Consider the following 24066-nt stretch of genomic DNA (forward strand, 5'->3'; position numbering starts at 1 on the left):
TCTCAGGTTTGACATACCTCACATTCTGAAACAGAAAACCCAGAGTTCCCCTCATTTCAGGGTTAACATACTCAGAGTTTCCCTTAACCTCCTTTCTGAAACGGCCCCAGGACAGTTGTGGTAAAAAATAAAACATATCACTTTACATGTGTAGGGGGAAAATAAATGGTTCCCCTTTATTAATTATTACTTTTTAATCAATTATAATAATTGGGATCTATTGACTTATTGGGGGAATTCCTGAAAGAATCGTCTAATAAATGTTTAATGAGAACATTTATAGACTATAGTTCGTTACTCAAATTAGGGATGCACCGAAATGAAAATTCAGGGGTTTTGAAACCAAAATTGAAACTAATATTAATAATTTATTGTTTTAAAATTTTTTGTATAATTGTATTTTATTATTATCAAACTTTTTAATTAGTAATTAGTAGTGAGAAGACACAAAAAAATTAAGTGACTGCATTGTTATTGCTTAAATATTTATTTTAACTCTCAATGAACTGTATTATTAACTTACCATTGTGTTATTAAATGTATTACAATAATACATTCAACTCTGAATTTGGCCATCTTTTGTAATAGATTTTTTCCTAGGTAAATTTCAATGCACGTCTGTGATTTTAGACAACAGTTTATGATCGGGACTTTTATTTTGGCATATACGTGTGACGTCTTAAGGCTGCGCCGCGCTCCTGCATCTGTTGTGATCCTGCTGAAGAAAGGTTTGTGTTTTAAGCGTTTAAAGTAAAATAATGAATGTTGTATTATTACGTGTAACACTGCATTGCTTTATCTAACATTTATCAGCGTTGTGTGAGTAAAGTAACGTAATGAACCTCACGAGTAACAGAAGGAGCGGCTCATTTCGCTTTTATAGTGAATCAGTTCAAACATGAATATGTGCTGCGTCCTACTTATACTACGACCTAAAAATATGTGCTCTTTTTGTGAAGAAAAGAGTACGCAAGCTTTGGGACATCCACTACTTCTTCATCTTTAACGGACTCTACACGAGTCTCTGGCGAGCGATGAGAGAACCGGAGCTTTAGACTCTCTCGGTTCACATCAAATGATTCAGTGATTCAAAACGCTCAATTTCCAAATCAATCTCGATTTCTACAAATCATTAAATAGCTAAACTAATATACTAAGGGTCTGAATAATTTTTATAATTTTAATAATTTTATTAATTTGTTGTGTTCGTTTTGAGGGTTTTTGTCTAATCAGGTTATTTAGGTCCATTAAAGGGATAGTTCGCCCAAAAATGACAATTCTGTCATCATTTACTCACCCTCAAGTTGTTTCAAACCTGTATTTCTTTGTTGAGTTTCTTTGTTCTGCTGAACACAAAAGAAGATATTTTGAAGAGTGTTTGTAATAAAGCAGAGAGAGCAACCAAATGACCAGTAAAAGATGACTGTTCATTTTTGGGTGAAATGTCCCTTTAACCCATTTGTGCCCAGTTTTTCCCCCTGAATGGTTTCAAGCATATAGTCATGTTAAAGTGTCCTATGTGAACATGTTCTGCATTTATTTTCCCCAGCCGTTTTTTTCTTTAAAATCGTATTTGAATGTGCAGCAACTGTAGTTGCCGATGGGCTAATATGTTTTATGCCCCTTCAATGTCAAATTGTAATCGGGAGAGAACATTTGACATCTAAATAACTGCTCTCAACAGATCAATTTTTATTCATAAGCAAATGTATGTGTGCAAATTATGTATAAAAGTCGAAGAACATTTGATGCAAAAAAAAAAAAAAGCTGCATCTATGATCTATCTTATAATCTTATATGAAAACACAACAAATACATTTGTCTTAAAGTGTTGGAACATAGTGCAGAACTACATACAGCCATTAAAGGTAGGGTAGGTAAGATTTTGGTCCAAATTTGTGTAAAGGTCCCGTTTTTTTTTAAGCTTTGATTGTGTTTACAGTAAGGATGAAACGGTATGGAAATTTAACATCACGATTATAGTGACCCAAATTATCACGGTTATCAATATTATCACGGTTTTGTTCAAGTTTTATATTTGAAAATCAACAAACAAACTAAAGCAGCTCTATGCACTTTTTTAAGCAAGATTATGTGGGATTTTCTTCCTTACAATGGCCGTCGTCAATATCAACTCATAAATAACAATAATTTATCGTAAATATAATCTCTAATATTATCTCTGTAAATATATTCTCAAGCAATAATCTCATCAGTGTTCAACAATGATGCATTTAAATCTAGCATGTTTTGTGTAAAAGCCCAAACAGTATCCTAGAGAAATAATGCATATCCATATTTCCATATGATTTGACAGTTTATTTTATTAAATATCAAAATGTCTGCATCATACCTGACACCTAGATGATCACTTTACAGCCAGTTTTATGACTGTCATTCTTTTCAAATGCTATTAAAGTTTCAAACGTGTATAATGTTACCAATGTTGTGTGTAACTTTAGAGACGGTCCCTGAATTCACCTGCGTTATGCCAGTCATATCAGATGCGCTGTGGTTCTGCTGTGTTTGTTTGAAACTATTTTCGCTGCTGAAATAGAATAAAAACAGTCATCCACTGTATGATGAGTGAATCGCTTGCGTACATCACACACACATCTGCTTTTAGTGTAGATTTCAGCGCGTGGGAGCGGCGCGCGCTCTGAACAAAATTCCGGATAATCTGAACGCCTCTGATTATATATTACATTGCATTCATAAACTCAATATAAACACGTGTGAGTGGTTATAATGCGCAACGCGATTATAACAGATGGATTTTGAGAAGACTATAATAAGTTCAACAGCAGAGTGGCTAGTGTGCAGCCGACATAACGTTAACTTACACCCGCAAATGGCGGTTGTTAATGGCAAACCCTGATTATTATCCCTTAAATGTCACCCTAGTCTTGTCTGAACTTGTTCGTTCGCTTCACGTTATTATTTCCCAGACGTAGTTTTGGTATTGAGGTCAAAGTCCACTTGCCTTGCGTTCGTAGTTTTGAAGTGTTTCCCTCTATTACAGCGACTTTCTTCTGGCATGTTCTGCAGACAGGGTGACCATCTTCGATTAAGTTTCCCTCAGGACTTTTGTAAAAGCCAAAATATGACACCGCCTCAGATTTGGTCCTTTTAGATATCTGAAAAATCTCCCGGTGCTGTCACTGCCTTCTGCCATTTCTTCTCATTCAGAAAACAGCGCTGCAGCCAGACTGACGCTGACTGGACAAGATTTACTGCGAGTTTTAAAATCGTGATAATCACACGCGGTTTTAATGATAATTAAATTTTATACGATATTACTAACCGTCACTACATTTTATCGTGGTTTATCGTGAAACCGGTAATCGTTTCATCCCTAGTTTACAGTGTGCAATATAACATGTGTTCATGTTTCGCGTGTAAAAAAACACAGTATTTTTCACACAATTTACTTATCTGTATACCGCTGTTTTCACTGTCCTCAAAACGGCTTGAAAGATTTCCCTGTTCTATGAAGTCCCTCCTTCAGAAACAAGTAACGAGTTCTGATTGTGCCAGCGGTTCCCGTGTTGTGATTCGACAGCAGCTTAGGGCACGCAGAGCGCACGTTACCGGAAAGGTCACGCCTCTTACCATAACGGGGATGCATGCGCTCAATGATCTCTAAGTACAGCGTCCCTGGGAAAGCCAAACAAAGGTGACTTGACTCCGGGATGAAAATAACAGCGTCTCGACGACATGGCGACAAACAAACTATACGAACGCAACCGAACGCAACACTTCCTATTCTCCACGCGGGAGCAGCAAGACCACGCCCCCTTTTTCGAGTGTTCTTGTGGGCGGAGGTTAGTCGACATACTGCTCTACTGACGTAATTAAAGCAGGAAATACCAGGATGTAGTCCAAACCAGCCGTTCGCTGTAGGCTTTGAAAGGGAACTTCTGTTAAATAAAATATCTCGCTTGGCATTGAACTTTGAGCTTTATAATTTTACAGGTATTATAAACGCTCTAACAGCAACATTACACACTAACTAAAGTTTGAAAAATGGGATCACGAAGAACAGGACCTTTAATCTTTCTTTATATATCAATACATAATTAAAATGTAAGTACTCAGAAAAAGAAAGTATAAAAATTGAGTGTCTGTAGACCTCTCACGGCTGTTTTAAAGACAGCTCATTATTTCCATTCACTCCACCTTCTCTCTTCTGGGCTCTTTCCAAAGCCACGCCCCCAAAACACATGAACGTGCTACGCCGACCGCGATCAGCTCAGCTGAAAGGCGCATTATTTACCTGAGATGAGCGGAGAAGTGCATGTAGTGACATCATGTCAGAATCACATGTAATAAAAAATCTAACTCTATCATTATGAATATAAACAAATAAGATGTCTTTTAGTACTCACTATCAAGCTAGAATAACGATACTGGTAAAGTTTAAAATACACACACAACACAGTGTCTACGACACACAGATACAAGATAAAAACATCAGTAAACATAGGCAGAGAATATTTAAAAAAAACCAAGGGCCGAAATAAACGTGCAGGTAAAGTTCCCGGTGAACATGGTAGAAGAGTTTAGACAGAGGGTAGTAGCTAAAGCTAACTTAGTTCTAAAAAAAGTTCCTTGATGCGGTGTACTAGCTTTTACACATGCATTTTGATATCTAAAGTTTCATTTTGCGAAATTCAACACGACAGCGATCAACTTGAGCTAAGCATATTGAGTATTTATCATCTCTACTAATGGTTCGCTAAGTGTATAACATTGTAACTTTATGCTAAGTAATGTTATGTTAGCTATATTAGGCAGCTACGTGTGCTAGTGAGACATGCTTCATGAAAACATAAACCAAAAAAATGTATAATCAAAATGAAAGATTACCTGTCCAGCAGAAATACAGCCTCTTGAACTCCTCAAATCAAACGGGTGCGCCAGGGTTGCCAGGTTTTCACAACAAAATCCGCCCAATTGCTACTTAAAACTAGGCCAAAACAAGCCCAATCGTGTTTCTCCGGTAAAAAATCGCGTTTGGGGGTAAAATATGTGTCTTTTTGGTAGGGCTGCCTGCTAAAATTCGCAAATCCCGGGGCAAAATATCACATAATTGGGGTCGCTTCAACCCGCGGACATGAAAAACAGCCGCGGCAACAGTGTTTGAAGTAGCCCGACTTGCCAACACTGGGGCGCATGTGGGCAGATCCTGTAGCAAAAGCAGCGGTAGCCATGGTAGCGAGAGAGAGTGACAGTCGCCTAAGCCAATCACTTGTTTCGGCCCGAACGAAAATAATGAGCGGTGTTTATTGCAGATTAAAAAGTCTATTAAGATACCACAACTGTCCTGGGCCCGTTTCAGAAAGGAGGTTAAGGGAAACTCTGAGTATGTTAACCCTGAAATGAGGGGAACTCTGGGTTTTCTGTTTCAGAATGTGAGGTATGTCAAACCTGAGAAAGCAGGGTAAGTCAAGCCCGTCTCTGAAAGAGAGGTAACTTATACTCAGAGTCAGTTACCTGATTATTTGAGTATTTTCAGACATCCCAACCTGCAAAAAGTCCCAAACCTAGTTTCTAGATACACTGAACTGATTCATTCTGTTCGGGAGAAGAGATAAAAGCCCGCCCACACTGACAATTGATTGGTTGACTTAATTAAATTCCTGGAGATTTTAACTAATTTGCGGGCATCAGGGAGCCGCTATCAATTTGAACTTCCGGGAGACTTGGGATGTCTGTTTTTTTGTCACAAATCTCTATAAAAAATATCTACATGTAAATGTAAAATCTGAAATAAGCGCATTTTACTCAAAAAAGTAAACAGCATTACTGTCAATATAATTATTTTATATTACACGGCTCTGTGGAATACTTGATTCTGATTGGTCAATCGCGCATTCCAGCGGTATGTTATTGCCAGATAACAACTGCCAAAATTAATAACACATCGCCCATCCTGGTACTAAGAGTTATCTTGACATGGAAGACTGCAAGGGATAGTTCACCCAAAAATTTTAGCCCATGATTTACTCACCCTCAAGTTATCCTAGGTGTGTATGACATTCTTCTTACAGACGAATATAATCAGAGTTATATTAAAAGAGTCCTGGCTAATCCAAGCATTATAAATCCATAAAAATGCATCTGTCCATCAAATAACGTGCTCCGTGCGGCTCTGGGGGTTAATAAAGGCCTTCTGAAGTCAATCCACGCCTTTGCGTAAGAAAAATATCCATATTTAAAACTTAATTAAGTTCTGGCTGATCGCATTCCGTGGAAAAGTGTTGAAAAGTGTTGGCACTTTCAACACTTTTCCCATAAACTGAATACGGAAGGCGATTGGCCGAAGCTCTACTTCATAGAGTTTAGCGTCGGGGTCCTGATCACTCTGTCGGGGTTTATTTTGCGATAACAACCGGCTGGATGTACATTATACCTTACTTATTATATTATATTTAGGGCTGAAACGATTCATCGAGTTACTCGATTACAAAAATTCCTTGAGGCAAAAACTCTGCCTCGATGCCTTGTTAAATTCCGGAAGCACACCATAGCGCGATACATGTTGAATTTAGTTGGCGCGATGGCGGAGAGTAAAGATGCCCATAAACGGCAGAGAATGTCAAAAGTTTGGGATCATTACATTCTTAAAAAAGAAGAGAACAAGGTGCAATGTGTCTACTGCAAAGTAGACCTGGCGTTCCACAGCAGAACGACTTCAATGATTCAGCATCTGAACCGAAAACATCCACTCCTTGCTGGTTCACTGAAACGTAGCCTCAGCATTAATACATTGATGTTCGCTGATTTTAACCCCATACTGTATTTGTAGCGATGTCGTGATGCGGTTTGACTAGATATGATGTTTAGCTTTGATGTTTTTAAGTAGTAAACGTTTTCACGTTCAATTGCAAGAGAGTATAGCCTAAAAAAGAACCCCTATACACACACACACACACACATGCACCCTCGTCTCTCTCACGCGCCAGTCAGACCAATCGTGGCAATGCATCACAAATGCTTAAACTTTTATGTAGCCACGGAACAATAATTTCAGCATGCATTCACTGTATACACCGGGACTAGGGATGCACAATATATCAGCAACATATCGTTATCGGCCGATAAATTATTATTTTTTATGTTATTGGTCCAATAAGAAAATTGGACCAATATAGTCAAGCCGATAGATAATGTATTATTTCCTTCAGCTGAGACAGACGGACTGTCCACCATGATGGGTTTTGAATTGCTCTAAATATGATTGGAATCACTTCAAAAAGGAAAATACTGTTATGTGTAACATGTGCAGCGCAAGTCTAACATATCATCTACATAAAATGATAATGAGAATATGGCTGTAAAAGAACGTTGTGTTTCAGCGCGTTCACAACGCATTCTGACCAGCACAGTCAAGTTCGCTTGTGCATTTGCATAAGCATATGTAAGTCGTAATATTACGTTTTTGTAGTATAAACATCTGATTAATGTCATATAGGATGCGTTTCGTTTATTCAATAACCCGCAGTGCTTCATTGTACCGGTGATCATCTTCAGTTTCAACGCGCGCTCTCAAACAGGGGAAGAGCATCCACAGGAGTTATAGGCCTTCACCTATGCGGGATTTTGTGCTAATATAAGTTGTAATATTATATTTATTTTGTATAAATATCTGATTGCGCTTCAGTTTACGGTTGTTCATTCATTCTCTCCAGCTTCAGCGCACGCTCTCAAATAGCAACATAATTTAATAGACTAGACTAATATTAAAGATGTTTACTATTACTGTAATATTAAACATATATTTTTCAAAAACACAGAAGCGTTATTTTTAAAAACTAGCACTTTTATTGTTCTCGTATCATTTCCATCTACAAAACCATTTCCTTATTGTCTGTGCGGAGGCTATTTCATGCACTTGCATTCTGATTCTTTATTATGCAGCCTAAGGGATGCTGTCCAATAACTTGTTTGCATTATTTAGGTATATTATTTAAATTTTTTTAGGCAATAGAATTTTTGGTAACATTTTACAAATAAGATCGCATTTGTTAACCCATTTACTCCTAAAACGCCTATAAAAACCTATGTTATTCTAGGATAAATATCCTTATCTCCTGAGGGTTTTCTGAAAAAATACTAAGAATTGTCAACGTCTACCAAAACCTTAATATCTCAGCCTCTGTAGCACTTAGAAACATGAAATAAAATGCATTTTAAAGGTAAGAATCACAGGTTTTATTAAAACATGCTCCCTTAGCACTAACATAACACATTTTTCTAAACATTGCCAAAATCATATGGGGAAGAAAAAATATATAATTCAAATATATAAAATGTTAAACATGCCAACACATTGAATAAGGCATCTTGTTATGAGAGAGAGGTGGGGAAAGTCCTGAGGTGGAACTGGGAACAGTCTCAGTCTCTGAGCTCATGGCTCAGATCTCTCCTCTTTGACTTTTGAACAGCATTATCCTCTCTCTCTCACACACACACACACACACACACACACACACACACACACACACACACACACACACACACACACACACACACACACACACACACACACACACACACACACACACACACACACACACACACACACGCTTGCTCGAAAGGGAGTGGAAAGAAGTAGAACTTATTTACTCCCACCCCCAATTCTGGTGATGATGATAAAGGAGCAGAGTTTATTAAATAATATTAGTTGCGTACGTTTCAATGCTCAGACGTCATCTAGAAAGTACAATTACAAAAGTGTTCATTTACCAAGGGAAAAACAGTGGAAAATCACTCCTTCACATCATCATCCTGTGATGATAAAAACCTTGAAATGGAGACATTCTCTCATCTCCTACCGCTGAAGACAAACATCCCTTCAGATTACAAAATCATAAGATTAAACAACAATAGAACATAAATAATAAGTAATATAAAATATTAAAACATAAAATTACAAAATTAATAAATGATAAATCAAATAACTATTGAAATGATTGTAAAATTAAGTATAAAAACAAAAGAAAATAAATTAATTGTGTTATTTCTTTAATTATTTTTACTCTCAATGTGAAATATATTATTAACTTACCATTGTGTTAGTAAATGTATTTCACCAAATATTTTCAACTCTGAATGTTGTGATTTTAGGCAGCGGAGCGTGAAAGGGACTTTTATTTTGGTATCCATGTGTGACATCATCAAGCTGCGTCGCGCTACTGCAAATGTTTTGATTCGACTGGAGAAAGGTTTGTGTTTTAAGTGTTTAAAGGTTTTTAAAGAGAAAAGAAACCGTTTAAAGCGGAGCAGAATGAATGTTAAAGTATTACATTTAACACTGCATTGATTTATCTAACATTTATCAGCGTTGTGTGAGTAAAGTAACAGAATAAACTCATGATGAGTAACAGAAGGAGCGGCTCATTTCGCTCTTTATGGTGAATCAGTTCAAACATGAGTTCAGTCTCTGGCGAGTGACGAGAGAACCGGAGCTTTAGACTCTCCGAGTCAATTGAACAAATGATTTTGTGATTCAAATCGCTCCATTTCGATTTCTACAAATCATTAAATCAATAAACTGCGTAATATATCAAGGGTCTGTATAATTTTAATTATTATATTCATCTGTAGTGTTAGTTTAGAGTGTTTTTATCTAATCAGGTCATTTAGGTCCATTCACTATTGCTCTGACTGATTAATAGAGATATAATTTGGCAGAAATAGAATTCATGACAATACAATATTCTTTAACATAAATATGACACTTACATTTAAGACAAAGTTCAGTGATACTCAAAAGCTGACCAACTAATAATATCTTACAGTCAAATTAATGTCTAAAAAATAACGTTTTTTTGGTGTGATATACTTATTATTTCAAATTAAAAAAAGAGTGAGGAGAGCAGTATAAAAACCAAACTCTGCATCAAAAGGACATTATTAGTAATTATTATTATTATTATAATAAATTAGATAATCACAGAAGTGTTTTGTCAATATCAAAACTGCATCTAAGAAAAAAAATTATACGACCAAGTTGTTTAAATAAATGGTTAGGGGAAAATATTCAACAGTGCAATTATTTTTAATAAAAAAAATTAAGTCTCCAAACATTTGTTTTTAGATAAACTTGATTTAATTCATGAAAAATGCAGTGACCAATCGATTAGATCTCTGTTTGTTTGTATCTCTTCTCCTCCATCTGAATTAGTTTGGGTTAATATGTTTCCATTAAAGGTGGGTTAAGTGCTTTAAGTAACCGATGTTGATATTTCAAATCACCAAAACAAACACGCCCCTATTTTGATAGCTCCGCCCCACACATATAATGACTATGGCAAATCTGTGTGTTATATGGTAATCCAGGTAGAATGTTCAATGAAAAAGTCATCCCTTCCATGCCAAAAACACAAACAGTTCTCATGAACAACTCGATGGCATGAGCACGACAGTCCAACTAACGAACATATTACAATTATGACCAGATTAGAGGGATATCGATCATGAAAAGAGGAAACAAACATATTAGGATTATATTATCTTGTTGGACAAACTTTGTGAGCTGACGCTTGAAACAGACAGTGAGGAGGTTTAGACGCTCCAGGCTTATACGGTGTGGAAATGAACGGGTCTTTATCATTGCTGAAGTGAACGACAATACGTTCGCAAATGGACAAGCAAGCGAACATGACACACGAGCATATTCAAGCAAAATCCAGCATATATTAGTTCTGTGAAACTAGGGATGTGCAATTAATCATAATCGCGATTTGAGCACATGCGATTTCTAAACCGCATAAGGCTGCGATTTTATTTATATTTGAATTCAGAATACTACAACGTTCTTGTGCGCATGTTTAAGATGTTAACCAATCAGAGATCACTCAGCGCATGCGTTCTCTCACTGCAGCGGACCGGACACAGCGTAACAAATATGGTGGTGAGGGAATTAGGCTAAATAATGAATTATATATTATTCGGAGCTTTTATAATCGCTATAAGTTCCCGTGCTAACTAAAAAGACTGATTATCAGCGCAACATGGCTGAAGCCCGGTTTATTAGTGGCGCGAATCAACGTCGTATAGGCTACTCTGCGTTCACCAGCACGCTCCAAAAGGGTGATGAGATTTGCGCGAGTCGTTCCTATCATGCTATAGTAAAAAATAAAATAAAACGTTAAGTAAAGTTAGTTTGACTTATTGAAGTAGAAAGCAAGCAACAGTCTCACGCAGACATAGCATGCAGTGCAGGTTTCTTTACGGAAAGAACTGAGAGGTTTTACAACCTTTACAAGCGATGGCCGAGGGAAATCGGTCTATATGAATTAAAGTAGGACTGAATTCTATTAATGTATCTCTGAAGGGAAATGACTACTGTACCAAAACTACACCCTTGAATAATTAGCTTTTATATTGCCACTAATGCCAAAGCAAACTTTAGAAAATTATCTGGAAATATTTATTTCATGTTTTTTTTACCACCCACCTGCATAATGAACAATTCATTTAAGATTTATCACATTTCACAATGAATATAATTCCAAAGCAATATATTAAAATTATTTTCAGAACTTTAATGCTGTCAAAAATAATCCGTCAACTAATTTTAGAATCAATGCACTGTAATTTATTTGTTTTTATGAAAAAATGTTACTAGTGAATAAAAACATTTAATACACCACGACCACAGATGTGTGGTCCAGCAGAACGATGGAGCCGCATATAAATGTAACGGTTTTGAAGTTTATTGATTATGACTGGAATTTAGCTAAGTTAACCTTCATTTTTAAAGACAGTTTATTACAGTTGTGTTTATCAAGCTGGTAATACTGTTATTTCATTGTGAAATGTGTTGTTGTGCACTTCTTGTGCACTGGCATGTTTGAAAAAGCAAAAACAATTGCCAAAATTGCAATATTCATTTAAAAAAAAATCACAATATGATTATTCTGACCATATTGCACAGCCCTATGTGAAACAAAACAAAACCTCTCGGTTACGTATGGTAACCCTCGTTCCCTGAAGGAGGGAACGGAGACGTACGTCAGACGTACCGACGAATTGGGATCACTTCAGGGAGCCCCTATCAGCTTCGAGATATAGAGAACAGGCCAATGGCCATTGGGGTATAAACAGGAAGCGAGAGCGAATGCACGCTGTTTTTCACTGAGGAGCCACACGTAGTGGCTCGACCTGCAGTGATGGTACAGCAACTGTGGCGACGGGACGTACGTCTCCGTTCCCTCCTTCAGGGAACGAGGGTTACCATACGTAACCGAGACGTTCCCATTCAGTCGGTAACGTTCGGAGTACGTCGGACGTACCGACGAATTGGGATCCCTTATGGAAAACGCCATAGTTACTACCCCTTCCAGCGCCCAGCGATGAGCGCCTCAGACCCCGATCTGATGCGGGCGGGGAATTCATGCAGGGAGAGTCAAAGCTGCTGTTCCGCAAGACCCACTCAGCTGACTGTATTGGATAACGCTGGGAAAGCGTGCCTGTGAAGGCAGCTGCGGAAGCCACATCATGCCCAAAGGGAGTTACCATGTGGAGAATACACGTATGGGCTGGCCGTGGGCAGCACAACATACGGAAGTCCCAGGGGTGGCCCCGGCCAATTAGAGGAGGGGGACAACACCTTCCTGAGACGGCAGAGAGTACTCTGCCGAGGGAAAGACACGGGCTCGCCGTAGGGAGCCGTACCGTGGAAGAATACACATATGGGACCGCCGTGGGGGTCACAAAATATGGAACCCAGCCTAACACAAGTTCCACCAATGCATACGAGTGTTAGACCTGGCGTCGAACGCTCCGCCACATCCGACTGCCGAGGGTTACGGAGGACTCAACAGGGCTCGCCATTCTGGGGAACTCGACTGGAGAAAATAAGCGCACGTATCCGTCTACCAAAGGGGAGGGAATGGCGCAGCAAGCCGACACTAGAACAGGCACTTCGGTGTTACTGACTATGGGAAGTGAGCACACAGGAAGATACCGGCTCTACACGGAGGCTATAGAATCTAGCGAACGTGTTAGGTGTCGCCCAGCCCGCAGCTCTACAAATATCTGTCAGCGAGGCGCCACGAGCCAGCGCCCAGGAAGAAGCAACACCCCTAGTGGAGTGGGCTCTTAACCCGAGCGGGCAGGGTACGTCTTGGGTCTCATTCGCTAAGACGATGGCATCCACTATCCAGTGGGCCATCCTCTGCTTGGAGACATCCTTTCCCTTCTGCTGTCCTCCGTAACAGACGAAGAGCTGCTCTGAGGTCCTGAAGCTTTGCGTTCTGTCCACGTAAGTCCGGAGAGCACGGACGGGACAGAGAAAAGCTAGGGCTGGGTCTGCCTCCTCCGAAGGCAGCGCTTGCAGGCTCACCACTTGATCCCGGAAGGGAGTAGTGGGAACCTTGGGCACATATCCAGGCCGGGGTCTCATGATCACATGAGAGTTACCGGGCCCGAATTCCAGGCAAGATTTGTCAACCGAAAATGCCTGCAGGTCCCCTACCTTCTTGATGGAGGCCAACGCAGTCAGGAGTATTGTCTTTAACGACAAGATTTTCAACTCAGCTGACTGCAAAGGCTCAAAGGGCGCTCTCTGTAGTGCAGTTAGCACCAGAGTTAAGTCCCAAGAGGGTATAGAGGGAGGGTGAGGCAGATTTAGCCTCCTCGCCCCCCTCAGGAACCTGATGATCAGATCGTGCTTACCTAGAGATTTTCCATCTACTAGCTCATGATTAGCGGCGATAGCGGCAACATAGACTTTGAGGGTGGAGGGAGACAGCCTTCGCTCCAACCCATCTTGTAGAAAGGAAAGCACAGACCTGATCAAACATCTCCGGGGGTCTTCTCGGCGAGAAGAGCACCAATCGACGAACAAGTTCCACTTCAACGCATAGAGGCGCCTCGTAGAGGGGGCTCTGGCGGAAGTGACGGCGTCAACTACCGCTTGCGGTAGGTCACCTAGAACCTCCGCGTCCCGTCCAGGGACCAGACATGGAGTTTCCAGAGGTCTGGACGCGGGTGCCATAGGGTGCCCCGTCTCTGAGTCAGGAGGTCCTTCCTCAGAGGTCTGGACGCGGGTGCCATAGGGTGCCCCGTCTCTGAGTCAGGAGGTCCTTCCTCAGAGGAATGGGCCAAGGAGGTGCTGTCGCGAGGAGCACTAGTTCCGGGAACTAAGTCCGGTTGGGCCAATACAGAGCGACCAACAGGACTTGCTCCTCATCCTCCCTGACTTTGCACAGTGTCTGCGCAAGAAGGCTCACTGGGGGAAACGCATACTTGCGTTCTTCCCGGGGCCAGCTGTGGGCCAAGGCATCCGACCCGAGGGTTCCCTCGGTCAAGGAATAAAACCACTGGCAGTGGGTCGTCTCTGGGGAGGCAAACAGGTCCACCTGTGCGGCCCCGAACCGACTCCAGATCAGCTGGACCACCTGGGGATGGAGTCGCCACTCTCCCGGAAGCACTGGCTGACGTGACAGCTTGACGGCTGCACGATTGAGCAGGCCCGGAATGTGAATGGCGCGAAGCGACCTCAGATGCTTCTGACTCCATAGGAGGAGATGGCGGGCGAGTTGTGACATGCGACGGGAGCGTAGACCACCCTGTTTGTTTGACGTACGCAACGGTCGCAGTGTTGTCCGTACGGACCAGAACGTGCTTGCCTCTGAGCGGAACTTTGAAGCGGCTGAGTGCAAGACGAACTGCTAACAACTCGATGCAATTGATATGCCATTGCAGTTAAGGCCCCGTCCACAGACCCGAAACTGCAAGCCCGTTGTACGTGGCACCCCAGCCGGTGGATGAGGCATCCGTGGAGACAACAGAATGCCTGGACACTTGTTCTAGGGGAATTCCCACCCGTAGAAACGAAGGGTCCGACCACGGGCTGAAGGTTTGGCGGCACCTCAGAGTCACTTGGACGCGGAGGGAACCGCTGCGCCACGCCCATCTCAGGACTCGGTCGTGTAGCCAGCGTTGAAGCGGTCTCATATGAAGCAATCCCAACGGCGTTACTGCGGCTGCCATATGCCCCAGGAGCCTCTAAAAGTGTTTCAGTGGTACCGCTGTCCTGCCTCTGAACGAATTCAGGCCGTTCAACACTGACTGGACGCGCTCCTCGGTGAGGCGCGCTGTCATGGCGACCGAGTCTATCTCCATACCGAGAAAAGAGATCCTCTGTGTGGGACAGAGTTTGCTCTTCTCCCAGTTGACCCGAAGACCCAACTGGCTGAGGTGACTGAGCACCTTGTCCCTGTATTCGCACAACTGCTTTCACAACTGGGCAAGGATCAGCCAGTTGTGAGGTAGTTGAGAATGCGAACACCATGCTCTCTCATGGGAGCAATGGCCGCCCCCGCAACCTCCGTAAAGACGCGGGGCGACAGGGACAGGCCGAAGGGCAAGACACGGTACTGATATGCCCGTCCCTCGAACGCGAAGCACAGAAAGGGCCAGAGTCCTTCAGAAAGTACGCGTCCTTCAGGTCCATCGCTGCAAACCAATCTTGGGGACGGATGCACCTGAAGATGCACTTTTGCGTTAGCATTCTGAACGGCAGCGTGTGAAGGGACCGGTTCAGGAATCGCAGGTCCAAGATCGGCCGTAACCCGCCGCCTTTCTAGGGTACAATGAAGTACGGGCTGTAGAACCCGGACCCCATATCGGCTGGAGGGACCGGCTCCACCGCTTCCTTCGCCAGTAGGACTGCGATCTCCGCCCGGAGCACGGGGGCGTTCTCCTTCGCTACTGTCGTGAAGTGAACGCCCCCAAACTTAGGGGGACGCCGGGCGAACTGAATCGCATAGCCGAGTCTGATGGTACGGCACCGAGACGGGCTGGGAGCCAGGCTCCCAGACACCGAGCAAGGGGATTAACCACAGACGTACCTGCAGCGGGGCAGCGACGCGGAATGCAGGGATCCGACTCGGACGGCATGGGAGCGGCCCGAAGTGGGATCTGAGTGTGCTGTGCAACACTTACCTGCGTCCGCGGAGAGGGCGTGCAAGTGTAGGGAGGCCGCTTGAGTGCGTTCCCACAGCCGGCGCCCCCTGCTGGCGAAGGGAGAGGCGTCTGAGGGTGGCGAGGCATGGGAGCGTCGACCACCGCCAAGCGCGCTCCCCAAATGAAGGAGGGGCTGAGCATGGCAAGGCTTTGTGGCATTGCGCACAGTCTGCCTCACCTCCTTCCTCAGCGGGGAACAAGAGTGGCGAGGCATGGCGTCACGCACTGTTGTCCACACACCGCTGAGAAGAGGGGAATGAGAGTGGCGAGGCTTTGTAGCGTCACACACTGCCATTCTCGCCCTCTTGTGGGGAGGGGAATAAAAGCGGCGAGGCTTTGTAGCATCACACGCTGCCATTCCTGAACTCCCCAGACCAAGAAGTATTGGAACTGCTCTTACTTTTTTTTTGTTTGTTTTTTGGGTACCACTGGCTGTTTTTAAAATCAGTGGCGGAAGAGAATTACTAATGGTTTTCCACCCGGCCCTCCTCCGGGGGGGGACCGTTCCAGACCGAATCCGGGTCAATGGTGTTTCTGGACCAGGGTGGACATCGTCTAGCCAAGGGCCAGCGCTGTGCGCAGCTCAACCTCAGCTCAGAACTACCCTTGTGCACTAAGCAGGGCGGAGGTGGCCTGCCAGTGGCACTGACACCCCACCGATGAGGGTAGTGAGAGAGAGGAAAACTTTATACAGATTATGGCCCTATTGGTGTTCCATATTAAAAAATATATTTATTATATTTAATTAAAGTGCATCAAAATAAAATTGCAAAGGCAAACCCTTTATCTAACTGAAAAGTCACTGTTCAACAAAGATTGTTAAACATCCAAATAATTTATACTGTATTTGGATTGAGCTAATAAACAACAAAAAATCCTGAGGTAACTCTTAGTTGAATTGAACATGTAAACAGTTCGCCATTCGCCATAAAAAAATGTAATTGCATTTTAAACATTCTTTGCAAGGAAAATGAGCCTATCAACAACAGCAGGCTTGAGGCAAGCTCTGTTACAGGTGACAATACCACCACCCACACTAAAGACCCTCTCCGATGGGGCGCTAGTTGCTGGAATGGCCAGGTATTTTCTTGCCAGACGACTGAGTGATTGAAAAGCTTTGTTGAAGAGTTGTTTGCTTTGCAAACGGGGTGCTAGTAGTGATGTTACGTATGACACTGAAGCGTCGATGCGCGTATCGCGCATGCGACACATTTTGAAGTGAAGCTCCGTATCGGGGTGTGTATTGGTTTCCTAGAGTCACGTGATCGATGACAAATGAAGCCTCACTTTCTGTCCAATCACGTGCGCGTTTCACTTTGCGTGTCAGAAGCTTCGAACCCCCAGATCTTACTTAACAAGTCCTTGTTGCCTCAGTCTGGTTGATGGTTTTGTGAGGAGAGTGCTGTACTTTGAAAGTTAAATAATATATTACATTTAGATAAACATTTATTTGTCACTATTTATTATTTTTTGTTTGTTGGAGTTGTGTCTTTTTATTTTGGTAAAATATTTGCCTTACTGTCATTCCTACTGTTACACAAGCACTATCACTGCCAAGTGTCATAAGCACATTTAATTACAGATGATCCTATCACACAATGCCCTTATTTTGTGTGTGTGTGTGTGTGTGTGTGTGTGTGTGTGTGTGTGTGTGTGTGTGTGTGTGTGTGTGTGTGTGTGTGTGTGTGTGTGTGTGTGTGTGTGTGTGTGTGTGTGTGTGTGTGTGTGTGTGTGTGTGTGTGTGTGTGGAGAGAGAGTAGGCCTACGTTACATCTTATTGAATCATATAAGCTCATATTATATTTTATTGACACACTTTAATGGGTAAATTAATTTATTTACTGGACACATTAAACACAAACATATAAAGCTTTTATTTGTACACATAGCATTGAAACGATGGAGTGTGTTGTGGTTGCTTCATCTGACAGAGGTTCTTCCACAGACTTCTGCCTGCTTTATTTTAAATAAGCACCAGATGGCGCTGTTCTTGACACTCTCGAAGCTTTGAATCTTTTCCCGAAACAGTCAGGGTAAAGCCTCACTGCTTCATGAGGCTTCATTTCCACATCACTAGGTGCTAGCGCTAACGCCACTCCAAACCAACTCCACACGACTTAAGGCGAAGAGCATTTTTTTGGAAGGAGCTGCTCTCTTTCGCCGGCTGTTTCTGCCATATTGTTTGTGTATGCATGCGCTGCCCTCGGGAGAGGGGAGGGGCAGAGGGCTGCGCCGCAGGGAGCGTGCTACGGAAACCCTGAAGGAAGATTTGGCGAATTCAAAATGTATGTATCGCGCTATACTGCAGAGGGGGAGAAAAAAAATCTAAAAAATCGATTTTTTGAAAATATGAATCGATTTGACCTACCAACTCGATTTTTAAATCAAATCGATTTTTTTCCCAGCCCTACGTTTGAGGTATCATAGTCTCGCCCGCTCATCGGAAGCGCCGAGTGACGCGCGCTGAGTTGCCGTGGCAACCCACGCTGTCACCCGGCAGCTAGACGGCACACGGCGCGCTGAACACTCAAACCCTCACGTGGAAGGTGAGATGACCAGCGCGTCGACGTGATACCGTTCCCCTGAGAGAACACGGATCACCCACGAACACAATCTCAACATGTTTATGCGAGAGGGATCGTGGCCGTCAGGACAGGAAACAACCGCATCCAGAAACGCACGAGTGGAATGACGTCTTGAAAAAGACGCAGTGTCACACCCGAGTTGCTCTTTTATGAGGAAACGCTCATTCAACAGTGCTGAAGCACCCAGGGGAAGACCGCGGCAACACACAGGCGGTAAGTGCAGTCCTGTGTTTGCACTCACTGAACAAACGCCCTCACCAAACCGACAGTTGCTGTGAGAACAGCAGTTTGTTATGCTGATGCAGCGGTGAGCATGCGGTCGCGCTGATTGTGCCTTTTCGCCAACACAGAGCGTCCTTCTCGTTCTCTGGAGCATCTCTCTTGTAGATAGGCTCTCTTTTAGAAAAGCAGTCTTGCTTCATCAACGCCGTTCGGCTCCGAAGTGAATGACAGCGTGCATTCGCTCTCGCTTCCTGTTTATACCCCCGGCGCGGGGCGGAGCGCGAGATACAAATCTCGCACGCCAATGGCCATTGGCCTGTTCTCTATATCTCGAAGCTGATAGGGGCTCCCTGAAGTGATCCCAATTCGTCGGTACGTCCGACGTACGTCGAACGTGACCGACTGAATGGGAACCAATGTTACTCGCCTATCGAGAAGAAATAAAGCAACCTCGGCCTTCGCTCCTTGAGTTCTCTCCAGCGCTGGAAAGCTGAGACTTCTTGCGTGATTGTAAGCCTGCTTTTGTTCCACATGTCTTTTAGTAGACACGCCCCTTACTGCTGATTGGCTATCAGTTTGTTATTGCACTCGGCAAGTCACATTTCTAAAGCAGTTTTGAAATAACACTTACCCCACCTTTAACACTTTACAATAAGGTTGTATTAGTTAACATTAGTTAATGCATTAGTTTACATAACCCAACAGAGTTAACATGAACTAACATCTCTGTTCAGCATTAGTTCATCTTTGTTAACATTAGTTCATAAAAATCCAGCCCTTCATGATTTGTTCATGTTAGTTCACTGTGCATTAACTAATGTTAACAAGATTTTAATAATGCATTAGTAAATGTTGAAATTAACATTAACAAAGATTAATAAATGCTTTATAAGTGCAGTTCATTATTAGTTCATGTTAACTAATGTAGTTAAAGGACAACTCCGGTGAAAAATGAACCTAGGGGTAATTAACACATGGTTACCGAGTAGATCGTTCTCTGGGATGCGTTTTCATGAAAATCAAATGTAAAGAGTTTTATCTCTAAAAACAGATTAGCTTAAAACGCTAGTATATGGGGCATGGAATAAGTAAAATTAAATCGCTAGTTAATACCACTAACAAGGCTCAAAATAGCCTCACACTAACACGGTAGCATAATGAGGGTCCCTACATGCAAACCGAAGCATTGAGAACTCTGTAAGTGTACAAACAGTTTAATAAGAAGATACTTTATAAAGACAGTACATTACGCGTATACAGACAGGAGCCATCTTGGTAAACAGTCTCGACCCTGATTAATCCCTGATCGATAGGTTTTATCGATTAAATGTATTATCGACAATTAATCGATCATCGATTAATCATTAACATCCCTAGTTACCTCATACTCATGACTGGAAAAGCGGAAGTGACGCCGGCGACCGTGTCATAATAAAAGTCCCACCGGCAACTATGCTATAATAACAGTCCCGCTCTTCAATCGCTCCTGCGGCCGTGCTCAGCTCCACAACACTCGGCCCTGCTCTGCTTCACTACAGTAACGTTAATAATCACATCCATGAACATGATTTCTGCCCGAGTCCTATCCCGATTCTTTTCCACCGGCTGTGAGGTGAAGACCACATGTCCCAAGATTCTGCGCTCAAACGTGGCGTCATCAAACTACGCCTTTGTTTTGAACAGGCGACCTCTAGTGGATGGAAAAGTTACATAGTGTAGCTTTAACTAATGTTAACTAATGAACCGTATTGTAAAGTGTTACCATGTTTCCCTCATTTGAGTGGGAAAATTTTTTGGGTTTTCTTAGTTGGTACAGAATATATCCTGTGAAAGACACATTAGATATGAGTTGTCTCAATTTCTAAGTGATGCGCTTTCATTTTAAGTTAATTTGTTTCTTTTTATTTAAATTATTGCATTAACTCTCTCTCTGACTTTCTTACCGGTGACTGAACTACTCAACTAGAGCTGATTGAGACTAGGTGATTTAGTTTTTATGTGCTTTTCTTTCTGTTAATTGTTCTCATCTTAAACAGGACAAACACACCTAGAGAAGCGGCTGAGATCCACGTGACATACTATTATAATGATGCCGTTTATTAAAGAGGAGAGTGAAGACATGAAGATGGTGTTTATTAAAGAGGAGAGTGAAGACATGAAGATGGTGTTTATTAAAGAGGATAGTGAAGATGTGAAGATTGAAGAAACATTGAGAGTGAAACATGAAGAAACTGAGGAACACACAGGTTGGTTTCATTCTCAAAGCTGAACTCAGTCCAGTCAGTTGATCCTTATTAAAATCTCCAGCTCTTTAGAAATTAACAGTGTTGGGCACGTTACTTTAAAAAAGTAATTAGTTATAGTTACTAGTTACTTCTTACAAATTGTAACTGAGTTAGTAACTGAGTTACATCATTATAAAAGTAACTAATTACCAGGGAAAGTAACTACTGTGTTACATTTTTGTTCCCCCAAATGTTCAAATATGTCAAATCACTTGGATGCCCCCGATATTAGATATGTTAAATGAATGAATTGGACACTAAATAGAATAAATTACTATTATAAAACATTGTACATTAATGTACACTATTGTAATGTTGCTGTGGGACAATGTGAGAGACACCTATCAAATTCAATACATTATTGTAAATATTATCAGTAGACCTACTATAGTGTAAATATTATCAGTACTATACTACTCCTTTGGTAGTGGAGCTCACATTATCACCTGGGTTTTTATCCACTCATTTTGTGGCGGCATTGTGAGGCTTCATTAGATTAGAATGACTTGCCACTGACGTGGAGAGACTCTTTCTTCCTGGGCATAAGTTGCACGTTACATAAACATTCTTACCTTTCATCTCAACGAGGGAAAAGTAGCGCTTATACTTCCAGTTAGCGAAAGCTACCTTTGAAGTCGTTTGACTTGCCATCGCTGACTGTGCATATGCGTGTGCGTCATTGGTGTGTGTGTGTGTGTGTGTGTGTGTGTGTGTGTGTGTGTGAACCATAGACCGTAAAAAAATAGGTGTGAACTCAACCTATCAACCTCAACCTTGTCTCCCACCCACCCACCAATCATCATCAGTTATGTGTAGCCTACCACCCCCCAACACGCATGGCTGGTGCGCGCGCACACACACACACACACACACACACACACACACACACACACACACACACACACACACACACACACACACACGTTGCAGGTCCATTACCTGGGGATTTCCAAATCCTGATCATTCTGATCCAGATTAAACTTTTTGAACAACTGGGGCCAGGAGACTCTGGTGTATCTTCAGCTGGATTCTTTATTGAGAAGATGCTGTGTGGCGCTGCAGGCATCGGAGCAAATGTATTTTTCCGTCTTCATTTAGGGGTAAAAAGAAGGTCCTCCTCAGGTATTTCAAAGGACATTGTAATGGATAGGATACAGATGTCCCCCCATAAACTTCTAGGCCCTCCGCACTCCCCCCGGTTCAATGCCCATGAGAATAGGATCTAGTTGTATGTTGGTTTTGATGCTTTACATGTCTAAATGTTTTGTTGTTTATTTCTTTGTACCATTAAACTGGTGTTAATTTGCATTTGTCTCTTTTCCCCTTAGAACTGATGGTGCTGAAAGAGGAGAGTGAAGTACTGAATGAAGAGAAAGATCAATATAAGAATCATGATTTCATAACAAGAGAAAACACTTTTAGTTGCTCACAGACTGAAAAGACTTCCTCAAGAAAAAGGGCTGAAAAGAAGGGAACTAGAAGTAATTTCACCTGCCAACAGTGTGGAAAAAGTTTCAAACGAAAAGGAAACCTTAACCGGCACTTGAGAGTTCACACTGGAGAGAAGCCGTTCACCTGCCAACAGTGTGGAAAGACTATGGCTGAACAAGGAAGCCTTAGCCGTCACATGAGAATTCACACTGGAGAGAAGCCGTTCACCTGCCAACAGTGTGGAAAGAGTTTCACCCGGAAAGGAAGCCTTAACAGGCACATGAGAGTTCACACTGGAGAGAAGCCTTACACCTGCCTACAGTGCGGAAAGAGTTTCAAACAACGTGGACATCTTAAGGTCCACGTAAGAATTCACACCGAAGAGAAGCCTTACACCTGCCAACAGTGTGGAAAGAGTTTCGATCAACATGAAAAATTTAAAGACCACATGAGTGTTCACACTGGAGAGAAACCCTACACATGCCCTCAGTGTGGAAAGAGTTTCACAAAAAAAAACCACTTTGTAATCCACATAAGGATTCACACTGGAGAGAAGCCGTACACCTGCCAACAATGTGGAAAAAGTTTCAACCAAAAAGGAAGCTTTAACAATCACATGAGAATTCACACTGGAGAGAAGCCTTACACATGTGGGGACTGTGGTAAACGTTTTAGGAATAAAATAGCCCTTGAGTTCCACATGAGTATTCACGCATGAGAAAAACATTTGTATATGTCATCAGTGTGGAATGAACTTCACAGACAGGAAACGTCTCATGTCTGAAGCCGCGTTTCCATTACAGATTTGCGCAAAACTTTTGTAAAAGTCGATAAAAAAAAATTGCAAAATGATGCCGTTTCCATTAACTGATGTTATGCGACTAAAACTATTTTTTTCCTCTTGTGATAAATCATTCCAAAAATGATGCCACATATGTTGTTAGGTTTATGTATATCCCAGCCACCGCACACCATTATTTTTAATGGAAGGAGATGTGTGTGTTATCCAAGCACTGATGGCAAGGAAAGTACCTTATACTTGAGCGGCACACATGTTTCTGTTTGTTTCTCTCTCTTATCTGCTTCAAGGTCTTGATAAATTGTGGCATTTTCTATTCTATTGTTTTTTATTAGTTTAATAAAGAACTCTGTCTCGTCTTCTGTACAAACATACCTGGCCATCTGTACAGAATGATCCATTGAGCCAGAGCGCCTGACATCAAAGCAAATTTAAAAGTGCTGGCTAAAGCTAATCGTAAATTCTCTAAGATTATTATTCACGTCGGCACTAATGATGTTCGACTTCGCCAGTCGGAGATCACCAAAATCAACATTAAAGAGGTGTGTGAACTCGCTAGTACGATGTCCGAGGCTGTTTAGTGTTCTGGACCTCTCCGTTAGGCGGAGTGATGAGATAGTTAGCAGACTATCATCACTCAATGGCTGGTTGTCTAAGTGGTGTCTGCAAAATAACATAGGGTTCATAGACAATTGGAAAAGTTTTTGGGGCAGACCTGACCTGTTGAAGAAGGATGGCATCCATCCCTCCTGGGGTGGTT

At 42.2% G+C, this 24066-nt stretch overlaps 1 protein-coding gene across 2 annotated transcripts; it reads left to right on the forward strand.

The window, feature by feature from the left end:
* The first annotated feature begins 665 nt into the window (after positions 1-665).
* Positions 666-23673, forward strand: LOC307138386 (uncharacterized protein). Of its 2 annotated transcripts, none has more exons than XM_079836662.1 (3): positions 666-728; positions 20828-21037; positions 22405-23673. In XM_079836662.1, the coding sequence occupies exons 2-3, from the start codon at positions 20878-20880 to the stop codon at positions 23223-23225; spliced, it is 981 nt and encodes a 326-aa protein (XP_079692788.1). In that variant the 5' UTR covers positions 666-728; positions 20828-20877; the 3' UTR covers positions 23226-23673. The 2 variants fall into 2 exon arrangements, with proteins under 2 accessions (XP_079692788.1, XP_079692789.1); XM_079836663.1 differs by lacking the exon at positions 666-728 and adding an exon at positions 9133-9230 and having other exon boundaries at positions 22405-23665.
* Positions 23674-24066: the final 393 nt, after the last annotated feature.

This window comes from Gobio gobio (genome assembly GCF_949357685.1).
Source record: "Gobio gobio genome assembly, chromosome: 1".
Lineage (NCBI taxonomy): Eukaryota > Metazoa > Chordata > Actinopteri > Cypriniformes > Gobionidae > Gobio > Gobio gobio.